This window comes from Acanthochromis polyacanthus, chromosome 7, assembly GCF_021347895.1.
Source record: "Acanthochromis polyacanthus isolate Apoly-LR-REF ecotype Palm Island chromosome 7, KAUST_Apoly_ChrSc, whole genome shotgun sequence".
NCBI classification, from domain to species: domain Eukaryota; kingdom Metazoa; phylum Chordata; class Actinopteri; family Pomacentridae; genus Acanthochromis; species Acanthochromis polyacanthus.
Genome location: NC_067119.1, coordinates 2,370,908 through 2,394,216, shown reverse-complemented (window position 1 = coordinate 2,394,216; position 23,309 = coordinate 2,370,908). Strand labels below are relative to the sequence as shown.

Here is a 23,309-nt window from a genome sequence, read left to right as displayed (position 1 = left end):
CGTTATTCACCAACGTGTACGCCACAATACGACTTTTAAAGAACAAAAACGGAAAACTAAAGCCTGAAAGTCTCTATTTTCACCACTAAAGGACGGTTTTCTGCATTTTTCACACTATTTATTGTTAATAAATAGTGTTTATCGATATAGAAAGAAAAAAGGATTTAAATGTTAATAAATAATAATAAAAAAGTAACTGCTGTTAACATGTAAAGATATAAGAGAGCTTTTAATTATCTGCTAATTATTCTCCTGACTAAAGAACATTAGTTGGTCATTAAAAATCAGAAAAATGAAAACGTGAATCATAGATCTGGTTTTGTAAAAAAAAAAAGCAAGAAAAAGTCCACAATAATAATGGAAATAAAATGAGTAGAAAATAATTATTTTTTAAAAAATATGTAAAATAAAGCAAATAATAATAATGGTAAAGTTAAGCTAAAATAAATATAACTTATAATAATTAATTAATTAAAAATTCAATATATAACCAATGAAATTAAACACATTTAAAGTAATAATTAATACAAAAATTGAAAGAAAAATAAAGAGAAATAATTCATAAATCAAAAATACAATATATAGACAAATAAAATTACATTTTAAAGATGAAATTAAAAGTAAGTAAAATTTCATAATTTTCAAATTGTGAAATAAATATGAAAAAATAAATATCTATTAAATTACAATAAAATTATTTAATAAAGCAATTAATAGAAAAGAAATCCATTTATAAAAAATGTAAGTCCCCCCAAAAAAATCACAAAAATTCTATATATTTAAACAAACAACACATGAGGCTATATTAAATAATAAATGTTACTAATAATATATTAATCTTACTGCAGGTTTAATTCTCTATAAAAGATGATGTGAAGTGAGATGATAGAAAAACACTTTAAACGTGAAGTCAAAGCTTGAAACTACCTCTGACAGAAGTCATAACAACATGTTTAAAAACGCTGAACTCTGCGTCGGCCAGCGGTCGTATTTCACGGCAGATAATGGGAGTTTTTCTGCGTTTGGTTTTTAATCTGCTGCTGGAGACGAGCTGACAGTGTTTAACGTTTAGCAGCAGCTCTGTTTAAAGACGAGCCGCCTCCACGCCATCCGTCAGCGCAGCAGCAGAAACACGACTTTAACACGTATGATCGATGCGTGTAGCAGCGAGAAACGTTAGCTGGAAATTAAATCTAATTAAACGGAAAATGTGCAAGAGATGGGCCGAATGATCAGAAGTAACAGCAGCTTTTAAACTGATGAAGTAAAAAAGTTAAATTAGCGTTAAAGCACTGGAGGCTAATTTAGCTTAATCTGCTTCTGTCATCATTTAAGAAGCTGTTTTTTTGGATGTAAACACTTAAACTAATCATATTTTTGAGCTGAAAACTTCATATAAATAGGATTTTAATGTATATATTTAAAATAAATACCACATTGTAGTGCCCAGGACGATTCACAGTGTAAAAACAGTGATGGTGGTCGGCTACGGCTGTTGCTAAGATGTTAGCTGTGTCCTGTAGCCTACAGCTAAAACTATCTGTAGTATCGTAGAATCTTTGTAAAGTCAGATTAACTTTTTAATTCTCCTCTAACTGATCGACATGACTCTGTAAAACCTGAACAAACATCTACAAAAATCAGGACATCAGCTGCTTTCACTATGGCTAAGGCTACGCTAACAGCTAGCGGCTAAGCTAGGAGGCAGCCACTGTGTTGAAAATGTGGGTTTGGATGACACTAGGGATGTTAATGAGTGATTATCAATTTAAACAGTTAAAAACACATTAACCAGTAAGGCAGAAAGAAGGTGTTGCGTGTCAGTAAACGTAGATCAGCTGTAGTTCCTGGTTGTTCCACCAGGTGGAGCCTCTTAGTGTTTAATACTGCAGAGACCAGAGGAGGCGTCACTCAGACTATAAGAAGCTCATGTTGGCAATTAAATGATTATTGATTTGCAGTGCCGCTGATTATTGATTAAGAAAGCAAGCAGAGAGCATTATGGGAATTTAGCTAGTAAAGGGGCACCATGACAAAGACTTCTGAGGCGTTTAATGACCTCCTATATACAAATGACAGCATGTGACCACTTTATCAACATATGACTATTGTTCGCTGTGCTCAGTTTGTGTTACAAATAATTGACTATTGATTAAGAAAGCAAGCACAGAGCATTATGGGAATTTAGCTAGTAAAGGGGCACCATGACAAAGACTTCTGAGGCGTTTAATGACCTCCTATATACAAATGACAGCATGTGACCACTTTATCAACATATGACTATTGTTCGCTGTGCTCAGTTTGTGTTACAAATAATTGACTATTGATTAAGAAAGCAAGCACAGAGCATTATGGGAATTTAGCTAGTAAAGGGGCACCATGACAAAGACTTCTGTGGCGTTTAATGACATATATCCAAGTCATGTGAAATGTTAGTGTTGTCCAAAAGTTTGTGACAGCCTTATCAGCATTTGTGTAACAAATAATTAATTTTTGATTCTCAATGCTGCTGATTATTGATTAAGAAACAAGCAGAGAGCATTATGGGAATTTAGCTAGTAAAGGGGCACCATGACAAAGACTTCAGTGGCGTTTAATGACCTCCAGGCCACAAAGACAACGTTCTGATGGCCAGCTGTGTTTTGGGTTAAGTAGTTCTTTGATGACATAAACTCTTCTGTACTTAACTCATATTAATAATCGATTGTTTATTGATTGATATTCCTGGAAACACAGTCTACATTTTGCATCCTTAGTGAGGACATTTTTCGCTGTTCTGAAGTCCTGGTTAGAGTTCAGGTTGTGTCCTCAGAAGTACAGAAGCTTGTCCAGTGTTTGTGTGTGACGGAGCAGTAAAATGGAGGCAGCGAGGTGTGTTTTTACACCAGAGATAAATATTTAGCCGACGTGAAGTAGACAATGAATCGTTGATTCTGTAAAAGAGTGAAAAGCTGAATCGTGGTCTGAAGAGGTGGAGGTCTGGACGTCCTCACAGAGATAGACGTTCATGTAATCACATGTTGAGCTCTAAGTGGAGTTTCAGTCTCAGCCAGACCAAAGTAAACCTCCAGCCATGAACTAATAACTGTTACTGACGAAATCCAGCTGGAAAACTCTGGACAACTGGGCCACGGTCCTCATCCTCAGTCTGACGGCTTCTTTTATCCTTTTTTCTTCTTCATTTCCTCTTTTCTTTTTCAGTCCTGTCTCAGTCCATCATTTTATACTTTTTGTCCTCTTCCTTTCTCTTTATTCCGTCTTTTCTTTCTCGTCTTTACGTCCTTTTTTGTTTTTTCCTCCTCTGACTTCTTTTTTCAACCTTTTTCCATCTCTTTATCTTTGTCGTCCTCAAACATCTTCATCATGTCCTCTCTTAATCGCATTTCACTCTTTAGTTTCTAGGGTTTTCTCCTCTTTCTCTGCTTCCATCTTTACTTTTTGCTTTATTCTTTTGCCTTATTTCGTCTTTTCATCTCTTCATTTCTAGTCTTTTCTTCAGTTTTTTTCCTCCTTTCAACCTTTTTCCATCCCTTTATCTTCATCACTGCCTTAATTTACCTCGTTTTAGTCTTTATTTCTACATGTTTTTCCCCTTTCTCTGCTCCCATCTTTTGCTTTTTGCTTCATTCTTTCTTTTTTATTCCATCTTTAGTTTCTGTCTCTTTTCCATTTCCAGTATTTTTTTCCTCCCTTTTCTTCATTTTCCCTCCTCTGACTTCTTCTTTTAAACTTTTTCCATCCTTTTATCTTCATCATCCTCTTCACGATTTTACTTTAGTCTTAAATTTCTAGTCTTTTCTCTTTCTCTCGCTTTCATCTTTACCTTTTGCTTTATTCTTTCTCTTTATTCCATCTTGTATTTATTGTTTTTGCCTCTTTCTCGTTCCTAATCCTTCTTTTCTCGTTTCTTTTTCCGTCCCTCTCACTCGTTCTTTTATCCGTTTTGCATCCAGTTTTCCCTCTCAATAGTCTTTATCGTTTCCTGTCTTAACATTATTTTAGTCCATAATTTTCTGCTTTTTGTCCTCTTTCTCTTCTTTCTCTTCATTCAGTCTTTTTTGTCTGTCTCCTTTCTGTTTCTAGTCTTTCCTTCCCCTTTTTCTTCCGTTTTTTCCTCCTCCTTGACTTCTTTGAACCTTTTCTTATCCCTTTATCTTTACCTCATTTTCTGTTCTGTAAGTCTGATCTTTTTACCTTTTATCCTACTTTTCGCTCATTTTCTTTGTCTTTCTGTCTCTTTATTCCATCGTTTGTTTCTTGTCTTAGCCTCCTTTTGGTTTCTAGTCTTTCTTTTACCCTCTCTCTCATTTATTTAAACCTTTTTACATTCCTTCTCCATCACTGTCAAACGTCTTCATCATTTCCTCTCTTTACCTTATTTTCAGTTCCGTTTTCTGTAACTTTTTTGCTCTTTTTCTGCTTCCATCTTTACTTTTTTGCTCTTTTTCTTTTCCTTTCTTTCTCTTTATTCCATCGTTTGTTTCTTGCCCCTTCCTCACTTTCATTTCTCAGATTTCTTCCCCCTTTTTCTCAGTTTTTCCTTCGATTTTCAACCTTTTCTTCATCCCTTCAGCCCTGTTACTGTCATTTTCAGTCTTTATCCTCCCCTCTCTCTGCTCGCGTCTTTCTTATTTCCGTTCTTTCATCTTTTGTTTCTTGCTCCTTTTCCTTTCTAGCCTTCCTTCTGCCCTCTTTCATGGGTTTTTCCTCCCTTCCATCCCCCCTTCCTCGCTCTCTAAGTGCCACATCATTGTAAAGAAAACACGGGGTGATTTATGCAGCTCTAAGGGGGTTTGGCGCTGAGTGTCACCCCCCTCCTATTAATCATTCTGGGATGTCTGTTGAGCAATAAGCCAGTCAGGCGCTAACTATTCCGATGTCACACTCTCGCTTTTTATAAAATATCAGGCCGGTGTTTACACAACCGTCCGTCTGGCCGCTCGGAGCTTTTTCAAGCCGCCGCTTGTTTGGTTTTTCTCGGCCTCCACTCGCCTATTTATTCTCTCCTCTCAGCGCCTCGCATGGCGTGATGTTTAGCTCAAGTCGGATCATAAAAATTCTTGTCCCACGAATAATGTGCTCCTCAACCCAGGAGGTGCCGGCGTCCGGAGAATTAATGCCGAGGTTTGAGATCAGAGCGCCGGCCTCCGTCTCCCTCCATTCAAAATATTGGGACAAGGAGCTTAAGTTGGTCTTTCCAAAGCGAAAATATTGGGACAAAGGGATTAAAGTTTTGAGTGGAGGGGCTAAATTTGGTGTTTTTAGAGGCTCAGTAGGAGGTCAGTTATCTAAATCTGGCTTTTTAGGAGCTGCTTGTTGTGGAACTGAAGACTAAACTTGGTGATTTTATCGAGAAAGAAGGAAAGTCCAACAGGAGCGTAGAAAACCTCATTTAGCAAAAGAGAAACTGGAAAAGTCTCCTGGTCGTTTTACAGATGATGGTTGGATTCCAGGGCAGAGAAATTCATCTCTAGAGGATCCTTTAACAGCTTTAAATCAAAGTAATGTTGTTATAAATAATAATAATAAAGAGCTATGTGTAGTCCTGATGTTTGGTGGGGTGGATCTAGTGGAGGTCAGGTGTTTCTCCAAGAAAAATGTCACATTTAGGGTCAATATTTACGCCCAGGTGTCAGTTTTTTGTTTAATTTAAGCTCACATTTTGAAGTGAAGTCAACTCTAGTTTCTTGTCGGCTGATACAGAAACTGAGCTTTTTGATTCTTTTTCTTGGTAAATTTGAACCCAAATGTAAAACTTTCTGCAGAATTTCCCAAAGCCGAGCTGCTATTTAGATAGAAATAAACACACAGTTCCATTGAAGTTCATTTAAATATGATCAGGGGCGTCACTAGGTTTAGCACTTTGAGATTTGGTTTTCAAATGTAAAGTGCATTATGAATTAAATTTATTATTATTATTTTTGTCTGTTAAAATCTTAACATGAAGGGATAATAAAAAAAAAAACATTGAGCTTAAAAAAAATCTGAAAAAAACAGAACAAGGACAGGCAGTATTGAAAATGGTTCTTCATGTAAAATATGGATGAAAGTTCTGTTGCTGGATGAGCACAACACATTTCAGTATTTTCCATAAATATCTGCATAATTTAAATAACTCCAGCGACCACTTTGTAACATTTGTCTTGGAGGATTCTAATGCACTCGACAGCTTCAAGTTGACCACATCAGCAACTAAACAATAAAAAGTGCTAAAGCAGAAACAAAACATCTTCATAACTTAAATGATCCATTCACTGAACAGAATTACAATCAGACAATAAACTCTCTATTAAATGTCAAAACAATCCATGTGACTCTAAAAACTCCACAGCTTTACAAACTCTAAGATTAAACTCTCCACAAGGATCCAAAAGAAGTTGGACTTCTACATGAGAGCTTTAATTCTTCATCTACTTCCTGAAAAGTTTGGTCAGTAAAAAGACAAAAACTAATATTTTCAGCTGAACTAAAGACAGACTTTGTGATTTTTCTGCTCACATGTTGTGTTGTTGTAAACTTACTCTTTCACCCCCTGGAAACCAGCGTTTGTCCTGTTTTTGTGTCGCTCCTAGACAGCCGGTTGTAATGTTTTCTGAGCAACACACCATACTATGATGTTTTTACAGTGAAGGTTCTACTATGGAACCAGTTTGACATGTTCAGGTGTTCTTTGTGTGAAAACTCAGAGATTTCAGGGATCAGAAGGTGGTTTTCAACTTTCTCTGTTAACTTTCTGCTTCAACTTTAAACTAAATTTCCTTCACTAAGCAGCCCTCTGGACTTCCAGTAAGCTGTGTTCCTATTGGCTGTCCAGGTGGCTGCTTGGTGTCATCAGGAACACCTGAGCAGCTCAGTGTCTTCCTGCTTTATGTCTGTAGTCAAACATTTCTTCTGCTTCTCTTCACTGAACCGGTTTGGCTCCGTTGCTTTAGTTTGTTATTTAGGTGTTGGCTTGCAGCTTCCAGCAGTAAAATCCTCTTTAATGTGTTTCTTGGTGTGTTTTAGGGCTTTGTACTGGATAGTTGTCTTGGTAAATGTGGTTCTTTAGCCACAGTTAGCACATGGTGCTAATGTGTGCAGTGATTAGTGGGTTTGGTGCAGCTGAGTTGTGTCTTTATCTTGGCTGTAGTGAGTCTTTAGAGGTTTTTGGTTGTTTGTGAACCAACGTTGGTTGTCCTGAAGGTAAGAGTTCCTGTCCTGATTCCCTTTAAGGTTTGGTCAATTTCCGCCCGAAATTTCTACTGAGATTTACAGAAAGTAAATTGAATGCTGTTCTTGAACTGTTTGGAGTACATGCATGGTTGGGGTCTCATTTGAAAGCTGACAACCTGAATTTTCACCCAGTGCAGTCAGAATTACTCTAGGTGCTACTGGCACAGAGTATTTCATGTTGGCACACACTGAATTAGGATGAATTTTTTTTCTCGCCTACATTTTTTCCCTAATAAAACACCTGAAAATCAGTGTGGCAGCACTGTAAGAGCTTGAAAACACAATATTGCAAAAGCCTGGGGTCTTACATAGTTCAGGTCAAAATTTCAGAGCAATACTACAAGAAATGAGTGTTTCACACATGTATTTGTACTGATATGCTCCGCCCCTGTCAATGTTGGATACACTCTTTATACACTGTGCACACTCTCTACAGAATGGTATAAATTCATTTTCACTTCATTTTCCACTTCATTTTCATTCCAAAAACTCATAAAGAACTCAAAAAATCACTTCAGATAGGCTTCAGTGTCGATCACACACACAGATTGAGAGGAATACAGAGAAACAGCAGGTGGAGCCCGGAGCTCACGAATGAAATATCATATAAAGCCGCTGGCAGAGGCGGGATTTATATTCAAGCCATTCAGCAAGCTCATTGGCTACCAGGCCTGTCAATCTAACGTTTCCTCCGGCGTGATTTGCTGAGAAACAAGTCAATCAAGTGATGTAATCGATATCTGTCAGACTCGGCCATGGTTGGCTATATTGCCGAAGTAGGCGGAAACGAGTCACCTGATTGGTTGAAGTCCGGTTTGAAGCGGTCGAGAAGCCTCCAGTATCCATTTTGAATCGCGAACAAAGAAAATAGGACCGTGTATGATAAAGTTATAATAGAAAGATGCAGTGAATATGAAACGCACAGCGCCACCACGCGCCGCGTGCACGCGCACGGAGCCGATCGTTTTCTGGATTTTTTACTTATTTCGAGACATGTTTTGGCCAAAGTATTATACTGGATTGTTTCCTCTGGATGGCTAAGCTTGGGTTCTGGCCGGTTTTTGTGGATTATCTTCTTTTATGACCAGAAACGAGCGTCCAAACTGCGTCGACAGGTGAGCTGTGCACGTTTACATGACTTGTTGTTTGTTGGATAAATGTGTTTATATTACCCGCTGTGGTAATCACATCTGAAAGTGGTTTATACCGGCGGATTCATGAGAATCTCAGCTTTCTATGTGTGTATAGTGTTTGTATAATCGTGTTTGCAGTGTCCTTCTATTTTAAAAAAAGCGTATACCGATAAAAAAACGGCCCGCCCGCGGGCCGCCGTACTTTAACGAGTTAAAGAGCTTCTCTGGTAGCCTATCCCTGCTAGACCCATGTTCTGAAGGCACAAGGGTCTCGGCACGCTGGACAGGGAGGGAGGCGGGCTAAAAGGTTGTCTATCAAATCACTCTGCAGCAATTGGGTAGGTATACAACCAATCAGCGCAACGAATAGGCTCCTAGAGCGCCGGAAATCAGAGGATGCGGTAGTTCGGTGAAGCCTTATTTATACAGTCAATGGGTGAAGCTCAAGTATATTACAGACATGTTAACAGAAAGATTATTCAGAGTCGGTGCTAATGGAGCTCAATGACTGTTGTCGTTTTTGTTGTCGACCCTGGCAGAGAATTAAATTCGTTGCCGTGGGTTGTCTAGCACGGCTAGGCTAGTTGTTTCCGGTTGTTTCTGTCAGAATCGTCGCACCTCTGTCGTCACTTAGTTACGCCCGCCTTCTGACTCTACACTTCATGGTGATTGGTCCGGCCAGTTTTAGGAGAATCCAGCCTCGAGCCTTATGGAGGGTAACTAGACCCATGCTGGCAGAGAATTAAATTCATTGCCGTGGGTTGTCTAGCGCGGCTAGGCTACTTCTCTGGTAGGCTGCAGGAGACTTTAGCGTTTGGGTTGTGCTAGTTTGGTTTTTGTACGGTTTCATTAGGACGACTATCTTGAGGCCCCTCCATGTGGTTTAGTGAGGTTTTCTGGAACAGTTCTACAAAGCAACCTGCAGCAGAAGAGACTTTGAGAGTTTTTAGGAAGTTCTGGAGACCAGACTTTAGAGCAGCACAAACATTTGTCAGCAGTTTGAGCAGGAGAAGGTGAGCTTCAGAGTAGAAATGAGAAGGAAACCTTGTTGACCCGTGTGGTGAGGTCCTGTACCAAGAGTTTGAGCAGGTTGTGAAGAGTCTGTAGTTCTTTGGTCTGAAAGCAGCAGAAGAGTCGACTCATTAAAGGAGAAAACAGGAGATATTGTTGGTTCTTCTGTTGCTCTGCAGTTTCCTTGGACTGAATATCAAGTTTCTATTTTAAATGATTTACTGTGTGAGCCCAAGAAGATTTCAATAAACTCCCTCCATCCCCTGAACACAACACATTTTATTAACATGTTAAATTTTTTTAAATATGTTTTTAAATTTTAATAGCTTTTTCTCTTTGCTTGTGTAGTTTTGTCATCTGTGTGAAAGGTTCTAAACAAAAAATAAAGTTGAGTTGATGAACTGAATAACTAACTCATGATTGGGACAACAGAAGAATTTTTATTGTGATTTAAGGGTTTGTTTCATTTTTAAGTTTGGGGTTAAAATCTTGACAGGAAAAAAAAGATTAAAGAAATAAACTACTTTTAATGAAACATTTAATACAATAAAACTTTAAAAAATAAAATTAAACATTTAATACAATTAAATTAGATTAAACAGAAGATACAAAACATGTAATTATGAAATTAAACATTAAAGATTAAATATTTTAGATCAGGGAAAGTTCAAACTAAAGAGGACAGTTCATCTCAGACTTTCTGAGCTTCAGCACCTCTAGAAGATATTTGAACAACAAGCAGCTCCAGAGATCCAGAAGTTGGAGAGAGTTAGCTTTAGCTGAGCCAAAGAACATGTGGGACGCTAACCTAGCAAACATTTAGACTTTTCTCTGTGAATTCTGAGAAATAATTTCCTATTTAATGACAGAGCTACACATCTGAACTCAGTCTCATTAAAACAGACTCTAATTCGGTGTCATCCATCCAGATTAAAGTGCATTTAGCCAAAATGTTTGTTGATGAGCTCCAACTAAACCTGTCCAGGTAGAAGGCCACTTTGACAAACAGGAAGTGGAAGATTCCAAGCAGATTTATAGAAGGGGGAACCGGACTGTACTAAGTGTGGTCCAGTATAGAGGGGGGGTGTTTGTGGGTTTTTAAGGCTGATCATGATTATTAGTGAGACATTTGGAGGAGATATTCATTTGCAGTAAATGAAAGTTTTTAAAATCTTGGAGTTGATGGCGTTTTTTCATACCAAAGGCTAACTATGATGTTTTCTCAGACATAACGACGCACTGGGTCGAACTGTCTACCTTCCACTATGAAGTGAAGGGAAACTAAGATTTATCATCATATTTTAGTTAATTATGACTGGTTATGTGATTATTTGTTTAAACTAATATTCTGGCCACATTATATTGGACTTGTCAGCACTTTTTTGTAAAAAAAAAACCCCAAAAAAACACTTTTTTTTTCAATAAATGAACATAAAACTATTTAGGGGCTAATGACGCCACTGGATTAAAGTTTTGAGTGGAGGGGCTGAATTTGGTGTTTTTAGAGGCTCAGTAGGAGGTCAGTTAGCTAGATTTGGCTTTTTAGGAGCTGTTTGTTGTTACTGCGTTATTCAGTATCTGTTCCTTTATAGTTAAGTTTTTAAGAGAAAAATGAGGAAATGTGTTTTGTGGAAGTAAAAAAAAGTTTCATAGAAAGCTGATTATCTGGACTGAATAATGTGTGGATGAACTGAACGTCTCGGTTTCAGAGGCTAAAAGTCTCTCGTCTGTTTGTATAAAAGCGTCTGTTGGCAGCAGATGGAACTTTTCTTTCAGAGTTCTGGTCTCAGGAGGTTCTGATTCTCAGCGGTCAGACTGGGATGTTCTGGAGCTCCAGACGGTCACAGAGTTTGAGTCGTTTTCTGGAACTGATGAGGGATTTTAGGGAATATCGTTCTGCACGTCTACAGAGGTTTGTAACATTATTAGGAAACCAGTAAAGACTTCCACTGGGATCAATCAGTTTGATTGGAAACGAGACGATGAACCTCGTTAGAAATGATAATAATTACAGACCAGAGACGACTAAACATTTTAAGGTTAAACTTTTTACTGTTGCAGGAACAGAAACCATCAATTAAAGCAAAAACTGTTCATTAACCAGAAAAAAATAATAACCTGACATCTGTAGAAAGAAGTTTATGTAGACCAAATGTTGGTCTGTTAATTGGACAAAAATAACTGACAAATTAAATAATAAATAAGATTTTTTTCATGATTTTTTTTTTTTTAGTTTGTTGTTATTTTAAACTAATTAAAGCCATTAAAATTTAGAAAAACATCAGTAATTTCTTACTGGGATTTGAACCACATTTATATGTTTATATATTTTTAAATGTACATTTCATATGTTTTATTTACTTTAAATGAGCTTAATTACGTTTTATTGTTGAATTAATTTAAACCTTGAAACTTTTAAAAAGAGATTTCTAATTGTAAAAAAGTAATGTTGATTAATTAAATTTTAAAACAGAAGATAAGTGCTTCAGGATCCACCTCTTTCCAGTCAGTGTTTAGTAGACGATCCTTTAGCTGAAGTTAGAACCACCATGATGCTGCCACCACCGTGCTTCACAATGGGGATGGTGTGCTCTGCTGAACTCTCGTCCAAATTTAATTGGAGCTTTTTCCATCAGAGTCTTTCTCTTTGTCTCCAGTCTGAAGCTGGAACTCCTTCAGAGGAGTCATAGAGTCTTGGTGGCCTCCCTCTCTAGTCTCTTTCTCCTTCAGAGGAGTCATAGAGTCTTGGTGGCCTCCCTCTCTAGTCTCCTTCTCCTTGAGAGGAGTCATAGAGTCTTGGTGGCCTCCCTCTCTAGTCTCTTTCTCCTTGAGAGGAGTCATAGAGTCTTGGTGGCCTCCCTCTCTAGTCTCTTTCTTCTTCAGAGGAGTCATAGAGTCTTGGTGGCCTCCCTCTCTAGTCTCTTTCTCCTTGAGAGGAGTCATAGAGTCTTGGTGGCCTCCCTCTCTAGTCTCTTTCTCCTTCAGAGGAGTCATAGAGTCTTGGTGGCCTCCCTCTCTAGTCTCTTTCTTCTTCAGAGGAGTCATAGAGTCTTGGTGGCCTCCCTCTCTAGTCTCCTTCTCCTTGAGAGGAGTCATAGAGTCTTGGTGGCCTCCCTCTCTAGTCTCTTTCTCCTTCAGAGGAGTCATAGAGTCTTGGTGGCCTCCCTCTCTAGTCTCTTTCTCCTTCAGAGGAGTCATAGAGTCTTGGTGGCCTCCCTCTCTAGTCTCTCAGGTCTTGAGGACGTCCTGTTCTAGTCACATTTATTCATGTTCCATCTTCCATTTCTTCATGATGGATTTAACTGGACTCCAGGAGATCTTCAGGAACTTTTAAATGTTCTTGTATCATCCTGACTGAAGCTTTTCTCAGAGTTTCTTGGTTCTTCCGTCTTCATGGTGTCGTTCTGTCCAGGAGTTCTGATCCACCAGATTCTGGTTCTGGTGGATCTTATGACTGTTTATGACTCATCAGTTGTTCTAACTTTATTGTGTTTCTGCTCAGATGATGAAGTTTTTCTCTGAAAGATTCCTCATCTTCTCACACATCTTCTAGATGTTTGTAATGTTTCTCAGTGGTTTCAGCTGCTGCAGTAGAAACAGTCGTTTATCTCTAATGTGAGTTCAGATCTTTTCCTTTCGTCTTTTATCCATGAAACCCTCAGAAGACCTGGAGGAGGAACTCTGGCTGAACTCCCACAGGTGCTCAGAAAACTCCATGTGAGGGGGGAAAGTGTTTGTCCTGCACAGCTGCTCTGGAAGCAGAATAATGGAGGAGGAGAAGTCATGTTTGGGTCAGAACCTGGATCTGAGCTTCATTCCCTCTGAAGAGCTCACATATTATCATCAGGACCAAGCTGAGCTCACTTTTTCTTCCTCTTTAAAAATATTAGTGGAGCAGAAATCAGAGCATTAGCCTGATAATGATCAGTTTATTTGAACCTTCTTCATCTTTAAACACATTTATTTAAACTTTACAGCAGCGAGACGTGAGCAGAAATACTGAGGATGGCTTTCATGATGTTAACTTCTGCTGCCTCACGTCCAGAAAGAAGGATCTTCTACTGACTTTAGTTGTGAATCAATCAATTAATCAATCAGACTTTATTTATATATAGAACTTTTCATACAGATGTAATGGAACACAAAGTGCTTTATCGGTAAAAGGAATAAAAATGCAATGAAACAATCCAAACAACTCAAAACTGAGTTAATTAAATTCATGTCACAAGGAGAAAACCAACATTTAATAAGGGATTAACTATTAATTATCAAACATTTGAAGTCTGAAACCAAATGTGAGAATTTCACTGTTTTTCTGGATCTTTTAGTGTCCCTACTATGCTGCTGCCCCCGTACCTGCACAATACCCTGGTGGTTACTTTCCAGGGTCGGTGCAGCCAAGTTTGCAACCTGGTGCACCCCAAGTCTACAGCTGGGCAGTTGAACCTGTCAAGCATCTTCCTGTTGAGACCTCACCATCTTCATCTCTTGGTGTAACCGGTGCCCCTGGAGATGTTGACGCATCTGGTGCCATCAGTGGGTTTATACCAGGCCCTCCAGCATACCAGGGAGGTGAACTGTCTGAACATTGAACATTTTGGACTGTTGGTTTTCTGTCACATTAACCAGTTGAGTCTGAAAACACTAAAAGGCAGAATTTCTTGGACTTACTTTGCATTAAATTGAATATTTTGGAGTTTTTTTTACTCTTGATTGGACAAAACCAGATATTTAAAGCTGCCACCTGGAGCTCTACGACCGTTTAGCAACATTTCATGGACCGAACCATGAATCAGTTCAACCAAAACGCTGGAGTTTGCTGTGAGTCGTGCTTGTTTGAGCAGACTACCGTTTGGTTGTTGAAGTAAAGCAGGAATATGATGGTTCTAAACTGACTAATATGAGAATTTAACCATTTTCCTGATCTTCTAGTGTCTTAAATTGAATATTTTTTTTGGTCTTGGACTGTTGGTTTTCTGTCAAACCTGTTGATTAATCGAATAACCACCAAATGTGATAATCTGCTGCTTTTTTTGGTCTTACTTTATATTTAACTTGAATATTTTTGAGGGTTTTTGACCGCTAGTTGGACAAAACCAGACATTATTTCAGCCACCTGGAGCTCTACGACTGTTTTATCGACCAAAACATTAATTATGACGACTATGACAGAATCACTACTATGATACTTTTCCGTGTTTCTTGGATCTTTCTCGGTGTTCGGTTGAGTATTTTGGGTTTCCAGGGTTCTCGTAGCTCCTGGTATCGCCTCGTCCTCCGATTGTTCCAGGACTCAGATTGTCTTTGGCAGCGGCTGCAGAGAAAATGTTTGGCCTGTTTGTTTTTCTAGTAATTAGGCTGAGAGCGGCTGTAATGCAGACGGCTAATGGTCCTCAGAGAGCAGCCTGAGTCAACACGGCGCTGTGTGAAAGTGGAGGTGGAAATGTTGCTTTTCCCATCCACAACCGAGACGTTCTGCTCGACGTCATCACAGCTCACATCGCCTCCCTGCAGCCAGAGACCGTTTAGCTGCAGATTTATAGCCAGCTTTAGCTTTAAAAACACCCAGGAAGCAGCTGCAGCTCATCAATAAATCAATCAGCTGATCAGCAGAAAGCCAACACGCTGCTGTTTTTACCAAAGCAGCAAACATTTCATAGATCCAGGTCCTCACATGGAGGAGTTTGCTGCTTTTTGAACAGTTAGTTGGACAGAAAAAGGAAATATTGACCATATTCTGCTGTTTAATTAATTGATCGATTGATTGATAAAGAAAATAATTCTAGTTTCAACTTTAAACCAAAAGTTTTGCCAGTGTTTCATTGACGTTTCTGTTCTGACGACTTCCTGACCTTCTACTAGAACTAAAAACGTTGTTAATGTCATTTTAAAGGCAGAAAGCCAAGACTTGATGATTGATTATCTATTAATCATCAAATCTTTAATGGTTCCAAGTGAACAAATAGAAGCTTTTGAGGTTTTTTCTGATCTTACAGTTTAAATGATTGGGCGTTTGGAACAGTTAATCAGAGAAAACAAGGACATTTTTTAGTTTTCTGGTGTTTATAGAAAAAAAAACTCATTAATTAATCATAAATGAACCATCTGATGACCTGATAAAGAAGATAATTATTAGCTGCAGTCATAAATGAGAACTTTTTGCCAGTTTTCATGAAGTGTTCTCTCATTTCTGTCCCGTTTGACGACTTCCTGACTTTCTTCTATGACTAAAAACCTCGTTAAAGTCATTTTAAAGGCAGAAAACCAATGTGTGATGATTAATTTTCGATTATCACCAAATATTTAATGGTTCCAATCTGCTAGTTGTCATTTTAACAGCAGAAAACAAGCCTTTGATGGTTGATTAATCAATAATTAACATTTTATGGTTCCAAGCGAACAAATTGGAGAATTTTCTGCTTTTCTTGGTCTTTCTTCAGCGTTTTAATGTGATGTTAGACAACAGAAGGCAAATTTCCACATTTTTATGGAATCAAAATGAAACAGGTCGTCAGTTAATCATGAAAATGAGTCGTCTGATCACATGATAAACACAACCATTGCTAGCTGCTGTTATAAACCCAAACTTTTGCCATTTTCTACTAAATTTTCTCCAGTTTCTGTCCTGTTTCAAAGACCTCCTGACTTTTTCAGCTTGAGGTTAAAATCCACGATATTAAAAGCAAACATTAGATAATCAATAATCTATCAATCATCGATGGTTCTCAAGTCACCAAATACGACAAATCCCCATTTTAGTTGGTCTTTTAGCATCTTAGCTTGAACATTTCAGGGTTTAGGTCCATAACTCTGATGTTTTCAAGAACAAACACCTCATTAATCATGAAAACAATAAAAAACAAGACTTTAGCGACTTCCACACAGAAATCTGTCAAAAACATCCTTAAGTTTAAACTTTCATAATCAGAATAAAGTTTATTATCAGAGGAATTATTGGTGCTCCAATAAACTGGACGGTTTTCTAGATAAAGATGCAACAATTAAGAGATTCTTTTCAGAATTAATTCATTGTTTTTGGTCATTTCCAGTAGGGCTGGACCCGAATATCCGAATATTTGTTCACTATGGCGGTATCCGGATATTAATTTTGGTACCCGCATATTTGCCCCCCGGTCGGACGTTACCGGGCAGAAAGAATATGCAGCGTTACCGTCTTCCCTTCGCCTTTGGCTCATCTCGGCTCATTTCAGCTCATCCATTCGTGTTTCTTACCACCACCTGAATGTCCGGGTTGCTGCTGACTCTGACGTCACGCTTCACTTCCTTCATAAACACAAGACAAGATGCTGAAGACCTCCGCTGTTTGGGAATTCTTCAGTTTAACTAAAGACAGAACGAAGGAAAAATTTGGACCCAGGAGACCAGACGAACGGATCCCAATATTCGGGCCGTCTCCGCCACAAGCCCCGCCCCCCCGGCGGATGTTACGGGGCGGAACGAATATTCGGATATTTGTCTTTAATAGGGCCCGAATATTCAGAGACCAGAAACCAGTATTCGGACCAGCCATAATTTCCAGTTGAAAGCACAAAGTACTGATACTTCAGAATTTGCTGCTTTTCTTTGGAAAAATAATGTTTAAAGAAGTTCTTGGATTTGGTGATTTTTCAGGAAGGAACATTTGCATCCTCATGATTCTCTAATTTACTAAAACCAACCTGCTGTGTCTGACCTGAATGTTCTGTGCTTTGATTTCTCGGATCTTTCATGTTTCCGTTTATTTTGGACTCTTTCTCCTCCAGCAGGTTGTTTCTTTTCATGCAGTAATAATTCTTTTAATCGATAATTAAAGCGTCTCTGATTTATGGGTTCTGCTTTTGGGAGCAGCTGAGAGAAATACGACTTGGAGACGTCTTTATTGGGTTTTTCTTTGGGTTTCTCACCGTGTGAATTCTCTCCGGCTGCATTTTTTCTCAGGCGGCTTTTTCAGAAAAATGTGAAACCAGACAAATTTATCACTGAATGTGAGGAATTCAGGTTTACTGGAACGTTTCACAGCACTGAGGTCAGAGGATTGGTTCTGAATGTTCTGTCTGGATGTGATCGATTCAGTCACAGAAAACCAATATTTGATTATTGATTATCCATTAATCATCACATATTTGATGGTTCCAAATGAACAAATAGAAGAATTTGCATTTTTTTTTATTTTAGATTTAAATTTTGGGTGTTTTTAACAGTTTTTCAGTTCTCTGGTGTTTTATAGACCAAACTATTGATTGATTAATCATAAATTAACCATCAGGTGACCTGATAAAGAAAATAGTTCTTAGCTGTTGCCATAAACAACAACTTTTTGCCAGTTTCCATTAAGTTTTCCTCTAATTTCTGTCTTGTTTTGATGACTTCCTGGCCTTCCTGCTGGCGTTCAGCATCCAGTAATTATCATTTTAACTCATTTTTATGCTTCCAAGCGAACAAATTAGAGAATTTTCTGCTTTTCTTCAATGTTTTAATGTGACTTTGGACAGTAGGTTGGACAACAGAAGGCAAATGTCCACATTATCATGGAATAAGAATGAAACAGGTCATCAGTTAATCATGGAATGTAGTCGTCTGATCATCACTAGCTGCTGTTATAAACCCAGACTTTTACCAGTTTCTACTAAATTTTCTCCAGTTTCTGTCCCGTTTCAAAGACTTCCTGACTTTTCTGTGGGTCTTGTTTAAAATCTCTGAAGTTCTTCAACAATAATAAGGAACTAAAAACGACGCCGACGGTTTGTTTCCGCAGCGCGAGCAGGAAAACGCCATGAGCCGTCTGAAGAAGCAGCAGGCGGAGCTGGAGGCCATGAGGCTGCGTTACCTAGCAACAGAGGAGAAGGAGGCGATGCGACACGACCGGCAGGAGCTGGACGACATCAGGAACCAGCTGAACAGGTGAGAGCACACCTGAGGACGGAAACACCGCGGAGATCTGCTCTGTTCTAAAACACATGGAAACATACCAGAGTGATGCTGAACTGGCTTTTTAGTTTCACATTTACAGACGGTTAAAGGGACATTTATGCAACTTTGTTAGCAGCAAACATCGAGCTGAAGCGTTTTCTGATGGAAAAATCAGATCAGGAAAAGTTTAAATGCTTCTAGTGTGAATTTACAGGAATCATGAAATACTAACAGTTAAAACCTCCAAACAGCTTCAGTCACTGTGATTAATACTCAGGCTTCAGTTTTAAATATGACGACTAACTAGAATAATAAAGACAGAAATAAATCATTAACCATTAAAATGAAATGTTGCACAAATTCATTATAATAGTTTAATAACATTATTCTGAAATAAATAATAAAAAACAAGGTGTAATGTTAATAAAACAAAACGTATAAAGGTAGAAGAATGACGTATTAAAAAACACTGGAAAAAAGCCAGTTTTTAATTGTACCAATAAGTTTGTTTAATATCAGCGTCCTTACATGTGGTGAGATTTAAAGAAAAAACAAATAAAATAAAAGTAGTGATAAGACTATAAAGCAATGAAATACCAATAATAAGCTAATAAATACGTCTGATATCAGTAAATTACATGAAACTACAGACACAGAATCCAAAACGTCTGAAGGTTTGAAGCCGTTCATTGAATCCTGTTGATTAATAATAATACATAAAAACAGGTTAAACATTGTAGCAACTTTAGACACTATGAACTCCATTGGATCAATAATAAATAATTGTATTATGACTGAATCAGACCCTCTGTTAGATTTATTTCTGCTCTGAGTTAGATCTGACATTTCTAACCAAAACTTTGACTGGAAAACACTAAAAACGTGATTTTATTTGGCTCCCGATGGACAAATATTGATCGATTTATCGTTAAATTAATCAGAACTAACACAGTTTAAAACTGCTCCTCCATCTGGTAAAACACACTTTAGTTTCAGTTTATTTATTATGAGACAGTATTAATATTTAAATAAATATAAATGTACCCGAGTTAACAAAAGGTTCAGTTAGTCACAGTCTGATGATGTCAGGCATCAAAACTAAGAGTTACAGCAAAAAACAAAAAAGATTAAATCGTTAAAGAAATTAAATATTCAGGTTTTATATCAAAATCCTTCACAATGTACTTATTATTACTAGTTTTATTTTAACTACGGAGCTCTCGTTATATAATTTAGTGTCAAATTTTAAAAATAAAGAAAAACACAGTTACAGCAGTTTATTTTTGAATGATTAATTCCCACATTTACACCTAAAGTAGAACTATTAATAATAGATTTTACTGACATGGAAGAAAACTAGTTAAAGACCAAAAACATGAATGAGACTGAAAGAAAAGGAAACAAAGATAAAAGTTAAAGCAGCAGAAAACTGGCTGAAAACAGAAATTAGCATCAGCTGTCCTTTTATTTCCTCGCTTCATAGAAAGATCGTTAAACTGTAAAATACTGTAGAAAACTAGCATGCTAGTATTAGCTTAGCTTAACTGTCCAGCCCTAGTGTAGCCTGATGGAGGCTGAAGCTAGCTAACCAGCTATCATGCTAACGTTTGTTTTTGAATCTTGCAGGTTAAAGCAGCAGGAGCAGCTGTCAGGCCCCGCCCCCTCCACCTCTGACTCCGCCCCCTATCCGGGTGAGGAACACCTGAGCCGCCTGCTGGAGGAGCGAGACACGCTGCTGAGGACCGGAGTTTACACGCATGAAGACCGCATCATCGCCGAGCTCAACAGACAGATTCAGGACGCCATGACGACGGCCAATCAGAGGAGACCTGAGCACACCTGAGCTGCAGGTAAACCAGGAAGTTCAGGTGTCGGAGCTTCTAGCAGAAAATCTTCAAACTGAGTCCAGTTAGCATCGTTAGCTCTGAAGCTAAACCACTAAAAACACCCTCAGGTCAGCTCATGTGTCGTTATATCTGCAGTAGTTTATCTGGACATTTATTTATATATATTTATAGGTTTTTAAAACATTTTTCAAGTGATTGTGACACTTTTTGGTGATTTTACTTCATTGTTTACTCATTTAGGTCAGATTTCTGCCACTTTAGTCCATTTTTGAGTCATTTTTTCGTTACATTTCAGAAAGGTTTTAGGCATTTTGGACACTTTTGGGCTGTTTCCTGTCATTGTGGGAAACTTTTGAGAAAATCTGGATAAGTTGGAGATATTTTGTCTCATTGTGGACACTTTTTTGGCAACATTGCTTAATTTTTAACTTATTTAGCAGGTTGAGAATAATCATGGACAGTTTTACGTCATTTTCAACCATTTCTGACAGAATTTCAGAAAGGTTTCAGGTATTTTAGGGAGTTTTGTAGTTTTATTGGGCAGTTTTTTGTCATTGTAGGAATCTTTTGAGGTATTTTGGTCCATTTTTTGACTCCGTGTGAACAATCAGAATCACATCCAGGACACAGTGATCGTTTTTACATCACTCTGGACATTGTTTTGAATCAGTTTTGTCCATTTTTATGTCACTTTGCAGAATTTCTGACTCCTTTAAAGCAGGTTTTGAAATTCTGCTCCATTTTGTATTAATTTTGGACAAATCATGAGTCACTGTGGATCCTTTTTGACTCCATTTTTGGTCGTAGTGTGAAACTTTAGAGGGAATCTGGATCAGTTGGAGGTGTTCTGGTAAACGTTTGGCTCATTGTAAACATGCTTCATTTCTAACTCGTTTAGTTCAGGTTTAGAATCATTTTGGACCATTTTGTGTCATTTTAGTCCATTTTCAACCATGTTGGACTCAATTTCAGAAAGATTTTAGGTATTTTGGACAATTTTCTCGTCATCATGTAAAGCTTTAGAGAATGTGGATCCGTTGGGGATATTTTGGTAAATTTTTGTCTCACTGTGAACAAACAACAGAAACGCATCCAGAGAACCAATGATTGTTTTTGCGTCATTCTGGACGTTTTTCGAGTCGGTTTTAAAAACTTGTAGGTTATTTTGCTGAATTTTTGAATCGGTTGTGGACATTTTTTTGGTAATGTTGCTTCATTTTTATTTATTTAACACAAGTTTAGGGTAATTTTGGACAGATTTACATCATTTTAGTCCATTTTCAACCATTTTGACATGTTTGTGTTAAATTTCTGAAAGGTTTTAAGGACAGTGGACAGTTTCGGAGTCGTTTTTGTCAGTTTTTGTCATTGTGGGACACTTTTGAGAAAATTCCTGCATCGTTCTGGACGGAGCTTTGAATCAGTTTTAGCTGTTTTTAGGTGACAGGCACTTTTATGGTATTTTTAACTTATTTATGAAAAGTTTAGAATTATTTTGGACAGTTTTATGTCATTTTAATCCATTCCCAATCATTTTTGACCAGGTTGTAGGGACTTTGGACGGTTTTGGGCTCATTTTTGTCGTCATGGGAAGCATCGGGTTGAATCATTCTGGACTTTGTTTTCAATCAGTTTTAGCTATTTTTAGGGAAGAGAGACACTTTTATGGTATTTTTAACTTATTTATGACAAGTTTAGAATCATTTTGGACAGTTTTATGTCAAGTTGATTCTTGAGAAAACGAAGAGAAATTAGATGTGGTGTTCAGACTGACACCTGGATGAACGGAAAACTGATCACTTTGGTCATTTTCTGTTTGTTTTGTGTCGTTTAGTGTGAACTTTCGACCGTTTTAGACTCTGAAGGAGGTTACAGATTTGTTTCCGTCTTTTTCTTGTTAAAAATCTGACAGAATAAGTTCAAATTTTCATTGTTTTGTTTTTCTGTCCATCCAGGCTGATGATCCGTCGACTCTAAACGATGGAAAACAAACGTCCAGCTGTCGTCAACTGAAGTCTGTGAAGCTTCATCCTGCTGGTTTTTCATGTTTTAATCTTCAAATTACTGATGAGTCTAACCAAACTGCAGACTTTTACACTCCATGATGATGCGTTCAATGACAGTGGAGCATCTTGTGGAACCTTCTGTTAAATATCGCCGACATTTTGGAGAGTCAGTGAACTTTTAGAGGAAAGAGCAGCTTAGATGAAGAAAATCATGTGAAAGCCAGCATGACTGTGAGTTACTGAACATGTAAAATGAAGCATAATGAGGCTGCAGTCTGACAGCAGGTGGCGCTGCAGCCTCAGGAAAGTCTGCAGACAATAAGAGACGTTAATTTATTTTTTTTATCATCGGAGAGTCTGTTTAGAATAAATTATTTTTGGATAAAAGATGATCTCTGTGCTAGTTTTTATTGATCCTGTTTCTAGAATAAAGATATTTAACAGTCCTCTAGTTTTCTTTTGTTTCATTATCAAATTAAATACCCGTGGAATTTAAAACAAATTCACAAATAGTTATACACTGACTGAGGTTTTATTTTCTGTTTCACTTGCAGCTGAATTTTTACTCATTTAAATGTGAGTTTAACAAAAAGAAACATTTCTGCACTTTTCTCCCCATCTTTACTGAAATAACTAATATTATAGAGTCTAAAATCCTACATTTATGCTTGTATTTGTTGGAAAGCGTAGAAAATACCAGCAGCTTGAACTTCAACTTTATCAGATGGACTGTTTAAGTATTAAATTATTGGATAGTTATTAAGAATACAGACAATTATTGACTTAAAAGTAGCATTTTAATGCTTCCTCTGTGTTTTTAGTGACATTTTACGATGGCAGTTTAAAGAAAAGCTTTAAATATTAAACAAATTTACATGTTTAACTGAAGAAATAGAGTCAAACAGAAACAACATAGAATGTTAAAATAGAAAAAAAAAACAGAGAACAGAGCTGGAGGTCGACCAGACAGACAACATGTGTTATCACATGTTCAATAACATGTTAACACACATGCAGCTGTGTGTGTGTGTGTAGATGTTCAGACTCATCCATCTACTGAGACGAAGGAAGATAATAAAGAGACAAATGTGATGTCAGACCTAAATCCTCCTCCATAGTTTATTAGCTCAAATTTTTATCTGTAACAAAAAAAAACTGCTTCTCAGTGAAAACAGGAGAATTCAGAAAAC

At 37.6% G+C, this 23,309-nt stretch overlaps 1 protein-coding gene across 1 annotated transcript in view; it reads left to right on the top strand.

Moving 5' to 3' along the window:
• Nucleotides 1-22,565, top strand: part of LOC110972312 (centrosomal protein of 120 kDa) — a 44,729-nt gene extending 22,164 nt beyond the window's left edge. The window contains exons 19-21 of the mRNA XM_051951174.1: nt 18,112-18,257; nt 19,893-20,116; nt 22,069-22,565. Of these exons, the coding sequence (XP_051807134.1) occupies nt 18,112-18,257; nt 19,893-20,109 (363 nt within the window). The 3' untranslated portion in view covers nt 20,110-20,116; nt 22,069-22,565. The remainder of the gene's footprint in view (nt 1-18,111; nt 18,258-19,892; nt 20,117-22,068) is intronic.
• The last annotated feature ends 744 nt before the right edge of the window (nt 22,566-23,309 follow it).